The sequence below is a fragment of the Capsicum annuum genome, chromosome 7 (assembly GCF_002878395.1).
Source record: "Capsicum annuum cultivar UCD-10X-F1 chromosome 7, UCD10Xv1.1, whole genome shotgun sequence".
Taxonomy (NCBI): domain Eukaryota; kingdom Viridiplantae; phylum Streptophyta; class Magnoliopsida; order Solanales; family Solanaceae; genus Capsicum; species Capsicum annuum.
The window spans coordinates 214533121-214543964 of record NC_061117.1 but is presented as its reverse complement, the minus strand read 5'-3'; the positions used below and the strand labels follow the sequence as shown (position 1 = coordinate 214543964).

The following is a 10844-nucleotide window of genomic DNA, read 5'->3' as shown; positions in this document are numbered from 1 at the left end:
AAAAAGTTAACTGGGCGTTTGATTATAAAAATTAAAATTTTCAAAGTTAAAGTTGAAGTTGTGTTTATTAAAGAACATAATTGGAGTTATTTTTAAAAATTTTTTTGAGAGAAAAAAATAAAAAATAATTTCAAATTATATTTAAAATTTTCATCCCCAACATTAGATTAAGTTGTATTTGACATAAATAATTTTTTTTTTCGAGAAAGTCACCGGATGGGTCCCAAAATGGCTATTTGCGACTCGCGCCAAATTTCACCGAATTGATCTACCAATATTGAATGCCCAGGTAGTGGATATATATTAGCTTCTTGGGAGTATAACCAAGTACTACACGTGCTTACCGCTTAGAATACCAACGTCCACATCACAAAATATCCAAATTTGCTTACTCCCTATATAAACAACACATACTACAAGCAACATTTGCACAATCACAAATACCAATAACAAATGGAGCGCGGCAATTCTTCAGCTGTAGCTCGAAATCGGTTATCGGTAATCTCAGCTCATTTCGCCGTCGATTCCAACCCCTCCGCCTCCCGTGTTCTGGAAACTTCCATTGTATCTGCACCGTCCGCGGCCGTTTCACCGCCACCTAATGTTAAAGGTGCATTGACAATCATCGACGAGAGAACCGGTAAGAAGTATCAGGTTCCGGTCACCGAAGAAGGCACTGTTAAAGCCACCGATTTTAAGAAAGTAAGCTTCTATTTTCTTCCGAATTCTTTTTTGGTTTAAAGATATATGTATTATTATAAACTATAGTAGAACATTCATAGCTGTTACATTTACACTATCATTGATAGTGTTGATACTGGCGTTCCCAAAAGTAGCAAAAACATTACATATAGAAATTGAGATTTTCTTAGAGGTTGAGGTGCCATCCTTGTTTGCTTGTGTTTTTGCTGCTGCAAATTCAGGTGTAGATAGTAAAATGTTTGGTTGGTTTTTTCATCTTTTGTAGTTTGGAGCCTTCCTTTGCCAAGCAATCAGCCACATTGTTTGCTTCACGAAAAATGTGTCGCACCACTGGATTGACCAGTTTTTCTAATAGGGACCTGCATGATTCAATTATATTGACATAAATTGGGGAAGGATGATTTAGGAGTTGTATTACCTCTGTTGAGTCGAGCTCAGTTTCGATTGGGAGCAACTGATTTAAATATGCTAGTTGTAGTCCCTGTAAGAGGGCTGTCAGCTGAGTATATGGGATTCAAGGAGTGTATTCTTCCGAAGTTTACAGCTTGTTTGATAATGCTGCATCGGTTCACTTTTTAGTTGTCACATTTTAAATTGGCATGCTCATTAAACAAGGAAAATGATTGACGTAGTTATTTTACCATGCTATCTCTATTAATTGATTTTTAGTATTACGTGCTAGAAAGGTTTAAATTTTAGTATTATGTGACGCTTTATCATCTCAAACTGCTATCTATTTGGAGAATTTTCTCCACTGGCTTGCTCGGAGTTGCTGGCTTGAGAATATGACTGGTGGCTTCATTTAGTGACTATGCTTCGTTCGGACAGAAACAGATCTAGTACCTACTGAGGAAGAATCATCCTTGAAAACTCATTTTTAGGGTTGTAGCTTGGTCTGACTGGTTATTTGATGCACTCAAAAAAAGATTTATTCAATTTCTCGAGGAAACCTCGAGAAAAAGGGAAAACTGACTCAGGGATTTAATTCGAGATGACAGTTAATGGATGTGAGTTTGAAAGAATAAGAGAGTGAACTGTGTTGATATGATCATTAATGAGTATGTGTATCTTACATTGCAGCTTATATACTGAAATTGGAATGGAATTACTACTAACTACCTTAACAGAAAAATGGAAATAACTGTCATTGCTACAGTGTTAGCAGTTACACTAATAACAGAATTCAAACTGTAACTGCCTAGCTATTTTACTGCCTGCCTACTTAATTCCTTGATTGCCAGCTCAGCTCATCAGCTTCATACACGAATTGAACATCATGAACTTGCATCAATACCCCCCCCCCCCCCCCTAAAGAACATTCTTGACCTCAAGAATGAAAGGAAGGAAATTTGGTTTGAACCTCAGACAAGAATTCCCATGTAGCCTATGCAACGTCTATATCAGTCCACTTGATGAGAACTTGAGTGGTAGCCTTGTTACCCTTCTTGACCATCCTTCTATCAAGAATAGCCTCAGGTAAAGGACAGTGAAGACTTGAGAGATGGAGAACAGGAGGATGAGAAATGCTATTAGGCACAACTGACACCTTTTCAACTGTGACACATGAAATGTGGGATAAATAAGTACATTAGAAGGAAGCAAAAGTCTATAAGCAACAACTCCAATCTTAGCCTCAATTAGATAGGGTCCATAATACTTGGCTGCTAGCTTGTTAAAAGGACTAGAGGCAACAGAAACCTGCCTATAAGGCTGCAATTTCAAATAGACCTAGTCACCAACTTCAAAGGACCTATCAGATCTATGTTTATCAGCCACGTCTTTCATTCTTTGTTGAGCTCTAGCAATGTGAAACTTCATTAACTGGATGATAGCCTCTTTCGCTGCAAGATCTCTGTCCACCATCTCAACTGCACTTTCTCCAACCAGGTAGGGCAAATGCACAGGAGGTTTCTGCCCATAAAGCTCCTCATAAGGAGTGCATTTGATAGTGGAATGGTAGGTAGTATTATACCACCATTCAGCTAGTGGTAAATAAGTAATCCAACCCTTGGGACAATCTGAAAAACACCTCAAGTAAGTTTCCAAGGTTCTGTTTACCACTTTAGTTTGGCCATCTGTTTGAGGATGATAAGCTGTTGATCTTTGGAGGTGCACACCTTGAAGTGTGAACAATTCTTGCCAAGAAGAACTCAAAAATACACGATCTCTATCATTAGTCATAGTAACATGCATTCCATGTAGTTTAAAGACTCCATCTAAGAAACTTTTAGCTACTGACTGAGCTGTATATGGATGCTGCAAACTCAAGAAATGAGCATACTTACTCAATCTATCCACCACTACTAATATAACATCTTTTCCCTGGGACTTTGGAAGGCCTTCTATAAAGTCAAGACATATATCAGTCCAAACACCTTCAGGTATAGGGAGGGGCTGAAGATAACCTGGAGAAGCTGCAACATCATACTTGTGTCTTTGGTAAATGTCACACTGGTTAATAAAAATTCTAACATCTGAGATGAGTGATTTCCAATGAAATAATGATTGTAACCTCCAAATGGTAGCATCCATACCAGAATGTCCCCCTTGAGGACTGCTATGCCAAAGTTCGATAATAGTTCTTCGGAGTTGTGGATCATCTCCCACCACTAGTCTACCCTTCCACCTTAATTGATCATTGCGCCAAGTGTATGACTTGAAGTTTTGAGTCCGCAGTTTCTCAATCACCAACTGTAATGCAGAATCAGTACTCCAAGACTCCTTAATTTTGTTATACAAATCATCATGTGGTGTAAGTAGGGATATGGCTAAAACTTCTGCATCAGGCATTCTAGAAAGAGCATCTGCGGCCTTATTCTCTGAACCCTTTTCATATTCAATTGAGAAGTCAAAAGCCATTAATTTTGAGATACATGCCACTTGGAAGTCTGTATGAATCTGTTGCTCTAAGAGGTGTTTCAAGGCTTTTTGGTAAGTTTTCACAATAAAGTGAGTATTCAATAAGTAATGTGACCATTCTGTAACAGCAAGGAGAAGTGCTAAAAGCTCTCTGTCATAAACAGATAGAATCTGATGTTTGGGAGCCAATGATTTGCTTATATAAGCAATAGGATGTCCCAATTGCATTAGAACAACCCTAATTCCTTTGCCGCTAGCATCAGTTTCAACATTAAAGATCTGAGAGTAGTTAGGCAATGCTAAGACAGGTGCAGAAATCAAGGCTTGCTTCAAGGTTTGGAAAGCTTGTGTAGCTAGATTTGACCAATAGAACCCTTCCTTCTTTAACAGGTCATGAAGTGGTCTGCAAATAGTCCCAAATCCTTTTATGAACCTCCTATAATAACCAGCCAATCCTAGAAATCCTCTCAATTGTTTGAGATTGATAGGAATGGGCCAATTTTGCACAGATGAGATTTTTTTCAGGTCAGTTGAAACACCAGCAGCACTAATATAATGTCCCAGATATTCAACCCTTTCCACTCAAAAAGCACACTTAGACATTTTAGCATACAGTTGATGTTGCTTCATTAGAACAAACACAGCTTCAACATGTTGCACATGATCAGACAAACTCTTACTATAGATTAATATATCATCAAAAAAGACCAAGACTGATTTCCTTAGTAGTGGTTTAAACACAACATTCATGAGGCCTTGAAATGATGAAAGAGCATTGGTTAAGCCAAATGGCATTATCAAAAACTCATAGTGCCCTTCATGTGTCTTGAAAGCTGTTTTGTATGCATTTTTTTTTTTACATTCTTAGTTGGTGATGCCCTGCCTTTAAGTCTATTTTTGAAAAAATCACAGCTCCTCCTAACTCATAAGTACTCTATTATGGGAATAGAGAACTTATCCTTTATAGTCATCTGATTCAAGCTTCTATAGTCCACACACAACCTCCAACTACCATCTTTCTTCCCTACCAAGACTACAGGAGAGGCATAAGCGCTGGTACTGTTCTGAATCACACCTTGATCCAGCATTTCCAGCACCAATTTTTCTATATTATCCTTCTTGAATGCAGGGTATCTATAGGGTCTTTGACTAATAGGGTTAGATGCCTCAATTAGTGGAATTTTGTGGTCAAAAACACCTCTGTGAGGTGGTAATGTTGTGGGCACTTCAAATAGGCAGGAATAATGATCCAACAAGGACACTTCAATACTAATGGTAGATCATTACCTTGACTGGCTTGAATGTTGAAACACTGAATAGTCTCTGCAACATCTGGTGCTAAAGTCATCATGAAAAACTGAGATTCACTCCCTTCTACCTTCTCCCATGCCTTGGCTTTAGAAGTCTTGATCAAGCTAGTTGCTCCTCTTAACACATGTTTCTTTCCTTTGTACAAAAACTCAATAGTTCTATGCTTGAAATTAAACAATATTCTGCCCAGGGTATTTAACCACTGCACCCCTAAAACTATATCCACATTACCCAAAGGTAGTAACAAAAAATCAGAAGCGAAAGTTGTTCCTTGTAATAATTACAACCACTGCAGGTTTTTGCACACATGAGCAGTCTGCATTTTTCTTCCATCAGCAACACACACAGACTGCTCAGTTATAGGCTCAGCCTTACAGCCTAATTTCTTGGCCACTTCTTGGTCTATGAAATTATGTGTACTACCAGTATCTATCAGGACTTGCAAAGGTCTTTTTTCATGGTAACCAGTCACCTTCAGAGTCTGATAACCCGTTACACCAGTATAAGCTTGAAGTGAAATTGTCATGAATTCATGAGTGGCATTCTGATGTTCTTGCTCTTGGATTAATTCCACCTCTTCTACTCTTTCTTCCTCCTCGACTACATCTATCAAATATAACTGTTTCTTAGCCTTGCAGACATGCCCCATAGTATATTTTTCATCACAGAAGAAACATAATCCTTTAGCCCTCTTCTCATTCATTTCAGCAGAAGTTAATCTTCTTCCTCCAGTAACTGTATTGTGATGGTTATTCTTATTCTCACCTACATCAATAGTCTTCTTGAATGTTGGATTTGGTGTGGAATTCTTCTGAAAATTGGGAATCTTATTGTTAACTGGAGTAGGAAGCAAAGCAGCTTGTGGCCTATTAGCTCTCAGACCCCATGTTTTAGCTTGTGCCTCAAAAACTTCCTCCTGTAACCTTGAAATTTTGTAAGCCTGCATCAGTTTTTGGGGTTCTGAATTCTGACTGCCTTATTCAGCTCTAACTTCAATCCACCCAAGTAACAACTGATCTCATTCTCACTCGACAAGTTTACACCAGTTAAAAGCCTATCAAACTCTGCTTGATACTCTCTTACTTCACCCGTTTGCTTCAAATTCTATAAGGCTTCCATGGGATCTTCAAAATTATCCCCAAATCTTTCATTAAGGGCAAGAATGTACTCAGTCCAAGTAGGTTCTACCACTGAATTCCTGGACTTAATAAACGCCCTATGCCATGCAATAGCATCACCCTCCAAATGCACAGATGCAACCTTTACTCTTTGATTGAATGGAATTTCATCTATTGAAAAGAGTTGATCAACTTTGTACAACCATGTACGCAAATCTAACCCCGAAAATTTTGGAAATTCTAATCTAGAATATCGAGAGAAGAAATTACCTCCTCGCCCATTTCCTTCTCTCATTCTTACTTCCTGCATATCATCATTGTGCTTTCTTCCTTCTTGAATTCTGGCATTGGAACCTTCTCTACCATTGGAATACTCGACCCTCTCATTTTCTTTGGAATTCATAGTTCCAACCACTCCTCTAAGTTCCAGTAACTCCTTCTCATTTTGAAGATTACGATTATTGATATTGGCCATTCCATCCATTATTTTCTGCAATTGCTCTTGGATTTGTTGGAACCTGTCATCCGTTTCTTCCATAGGTCGATGTTGTCTATCTTGAGTCTTGTTTCTTGCCATTGACACACCAAGGAGCGATGGCTCTGATACCACTTGATGCACTCAAAAAAAGATTTATTCAATTTCAGGAGGAAACCTCGAGAAAAAGGGAAAACTGACTCAGGGATTTAATCCGAGATGACAGTTAATGGATGAGAGTTTGAAAGAATAAGAAAGTGAACTGTATTGATATGATCAGTAATGAGTATGTGTATCTTACATTGCAGCTTATATATTGAAATTGGAATGGAATTACTACTAACTACCTTAACGGAAAAATGGAAATAACTGTCATTGCTACAGTGTTAGCAGTTACACTAATAACAGAATTCAAACTGTAATTGCCTAGCTATTTTACTGCTTGCCTACTTAATTCCTTGATTGCCAGCTCAGCTCATCAGCTTCATACACGAATTAAACACCATGAACTTGCATCATTATTGGTGTTCTTAATGGTGAGGGAATAGTGATTTTAGGCAGGGCTAGGAGTTCTGGGCGAGAGTTCAGTATCTTTTTTCTTGTTTCATTTTTCCACCCTTTTCAAGGATCCTTTCATTTTTTTCTTCAGATTTGTAAGGGCTGGAATGGAGGCCTAAGCCCAAAGGGTTTTATTTTGGTATTTTGAGTCTCATTATTTCCTCGTAGAACTTCTCTCCTACTAAAGCCAGTAGGAAATTGGTTTCTCCTTTTATAAATTCCCTGAGAAAATCAAAGCTGGATAATAATGCTTGCCATCTAGCAAATATATGCTTCGAAACTAAGTTCTTAACTTTGTTTTAAGCATCTTTAGCCGCTTTGCAGTTAACTCTTAATATTTTTTTGTATTTATTAAATCATCTTGAAATTTAGTAATACATATTACTATTGCTAAAATATTATTTCTCAAGACCTTCATTTTCAAAACTCCCGACAAGGACACGAAGATTTAACATGGCAAACCCTTCTAAAAAAATTCTAGGGGCTCGAGAGCAGCAAAATACTAATCCACTATATTGAGGAATTTTACACTTCGTAGGTCCAAGTAAATACTCTAGGAACCCTTACACACTCAAAAAAAATAACCTCCTTTTGATTTACCACCTTACTATAATACTGCTTACACACTTTATTTTTTCTCAGAGATTATTTCTCAATTTGTGATCTCACTATTGATCGTTGCTTTTATTGGTGTGTTTAAATGAGGAGTTGATGCTTCTCATTTATTTATTTATTTATCATAAAAGTGGCTAAACTTTCAACCAATAGGAAGAGATGAAAGATTAGCACTTTGCAATTGCAAATTGCAACTGACGCCTACAATTTTGGCAAGTTGTTGTATCTTTTTCTACGATCAATAACATTGCTTCCTTCATTCCTATTTTGTTTTCTTCACCGGTAAGGTATCTTTTTAGCGGATATGTAGCAATTGCTTTCGTCAGTATGAGAATGGGTTAACAAGTAATTCGAAAATTGCGGGAATCGGAGATGTTTGTTTCAAGACAAATGTCGGATGCACATTGGTTATAAGAGACGTGTGCCATGTACCTGATTTGCAGTTGAACTTGATTACGCGAATTGTTTTGAACCGAGATGGATACGAGAACTATTTTGCAAATAAAAATGGAGACTCACCGGGGGCATTGGTGATTGCAAAAGGAGTTGCTCATGGCACGTTATACAAGACAAATGCAGAAATATGTCAAGGTGAATTGAATGTGGTTCGAGAAGAGATTTTTGCAGATTTATGGCACGAAAGAATTGGTCATATGAGAGAGAAAGCATTGCAGATTCTCACCAAGAAATTACTCATCTCTTTTGCCAAAGGTATGACGGCAAAACCTTGTGATTACTGCTTGCTTGGTAAGCAGCATAGCTGCTTTAGACATCGTTTGGAAGAAAATTAAATATACTTGACTTGGTATATTTGGATGTTTGTGGTCCAACAGTGATAAAATTGATGGGCGGTAACAAATATTTTGTTACTTTTATTGATGATACTTCACGAAAATTATGTGCTTAAATCTTGAAACCAAAGATTAGGTGTTTTAAATATTCTAGAAGTTTCATGCTCTGATGGAAAAAGGAGACGGGTTGAAAGCTAAAACGTCTCCTTAACGACAATAGAGGTGAGTACACTTGAATTTGAAGAGTATTGTTCAAGTCATGGTATAAGACATGATATGACAGTTCCTGGAACCCCACAACGCAATGGTATACATGAGAGGATGAATCGTACCATTGTTGAGAAGGTGAGAAACATTCTTAGAGTGGCTAAACTGTCTTAGTTCTTCTGGAATGGAATGAAAAGTCAGACTTACACAAAGACCTATTCTGATTCATGGATATACTTCAAAAGATTTTCTGATAAATTTATTATCTTGTTGTTTTATGTTGATGACATATTGATTATAGGACAAGACAAAGAGTTGATTGCCTAAGTTGAAGGGAGATGTGTCCAATTCATTCGACATAAGAACAAATTCTTGGAATGAAGATTATTCGAAAATGAACTAGTAGAAAGTTGTGGTTATCTCAAGAGAAGTACACTGAACGTGTATTAGAACGCTTCAACATGAAGATTGCTAAACCTGTTAGCACGCCTCTTGCTAGTCATATGAAGCTGAGCAAGAAGATGTGTCCTAAAACAAATGCGAAGAAAGAAAACATGGCTAAAGTTCCTTCTTCGATGGTCTGGAGTTTAATTTCTGCAATAGTGTGTAGTAGACCTGATATTTCTCATGTTGTTAGTGCTTGGTGTTGTTAGTAGGCTATCTTGGAAAACAAGTATTGTTTGTGTATTGGAGGATCTGAACCAATCTTGAAGGGCTATACATATATTGATATGATAGGTGACCTTGATAATCGAAAATCCACTATTGGATATTTGTTTTCCTTTGTAGGAAGAGCTATACCATGGCAGTCAAGGTTGCAGAAGTGTGTTATACTATCTACAACTGAAGCAGAGTATCTTGCAGTTATTGAAGCTGGCAAGGAGATGATATGACTGAAACAGTTCCTTCAAGAGCTTGACTTGCATCAAAAAGAGTATGTCGTCTATTCTGACAGTCAAAGTGCAATAGACTTGAGCAAGAACTCTATATATCATGCAAAGACGAAAAGAGTATGTCGTCTATTCTGACAGCCAAAGTGCAATAGACTTGAGCAAGAACTTCATATATCATGCAAAGACGAAACACATAGACGTGAGATGTTACTAGATTTGAGAAAAGATAGAAGATGAATCTATGTAGGTTGAGAAGGTCTCAACAAGCAAGATCCTGCATATATATTGACCAAGGTGGCATTGAGGGACAAGTCTGAATGGTGCAAAGGACTTGTCGGCATGCATTCAAGCTAGAAGTGTGATGCTATCTCCTTCCAGTGAGTATGTCTGGAGGGGGAGATTGACGGGATCCACACCCATAAATGAAAAAGATAACAAAAATAGAAATAAAGGAAGAAATGTTGATGATGGTAGAAAAAGGTATGACATCTTGCCAAAATTGTAAGCTCCAGTTGCAATTTGCAATTTCAAATTGCTAATCTTTCCTCTCTTCCTATTGGTTGAAAGTTTGGTCACTTTTACTATGATAGGAGACATCAACTCCTCATTCAAGCACATTAACCAAAACAATGAGTGATAGTGAGTTCGCAGATTGAGAAATAATCTGTGAGAAAGAATAGAGTGTGCAAGTGGGTAAATCAAAAAAGGGTTATTTCTTTTGGAGTAACTGGTAAAATTGCTGCCATGTGACCAGGAGGTTACGGGTTCAAGCCTTGAAAACAGCCTCTGGCAGAAATGCAAGGTAAGGCTGTGTACGATACACCCTTTGATACAAGTATGATCATGATCATGACACTTTTGAGTATTTTTGAAGACTAGTCACTAAAGGGCCCTTTTGTTATTTCGTCTATTATTGTAATGTAGTATAAATAGAACATTGTAGGGTTTATTTCTTTAGTTGATCATTATTATTGAAGAATACTTCGAGTGAGAGAAAGTCCAATTGAAACTAGAGCATAACATAAGGGTGGATTCTCTTGTGTGTTGCATTTTGCTTGATACGTTGGTGCTTGGGTGGTGGACGCCTCTCTTGTGTCAATTGTAAGAGTTAGGTGTTTGTTGTGTGAAGTTTTAAAGGTCCAAGAGTGGAATATGCTCTTGGGTTGTTAAGACTACATCAACACTTGTCTAACTACCTATCTTGTATCTTGTTTTAGTTTCGGCTTCTTGTGTTATTAATGTAACCCGTTTGTTCTTGTTGCTATTGTAATATTGTGAAGCTTCATCTTGTGTTGCTAAACTTGTTGTTGGCTGG

At 37.6% G+C, this 10844-nt stretch overlaps 1 protein-coding gene across 1 annotated transcript in view; it reads left to right on the top strand.

Annotated features, from left to right (window-relative positions):
• Positions 1-323: 323 nt before the first annotated feature.
• Positions 324-10844, top strand: part of LOC107878469 (citrate synthase 2, peroxisomal) — a gene marked incomplete in the record, with an annotated part of 17780 nt that continues 7259 nt past the window's right edge. Inside the window, 1 exon segment of the mRNA XM_047415462.1 lies at positions 324-702. Within this exon segment, the coding sequence (XP_047271418.1) occupies positions 454-702 (249 nt within the window).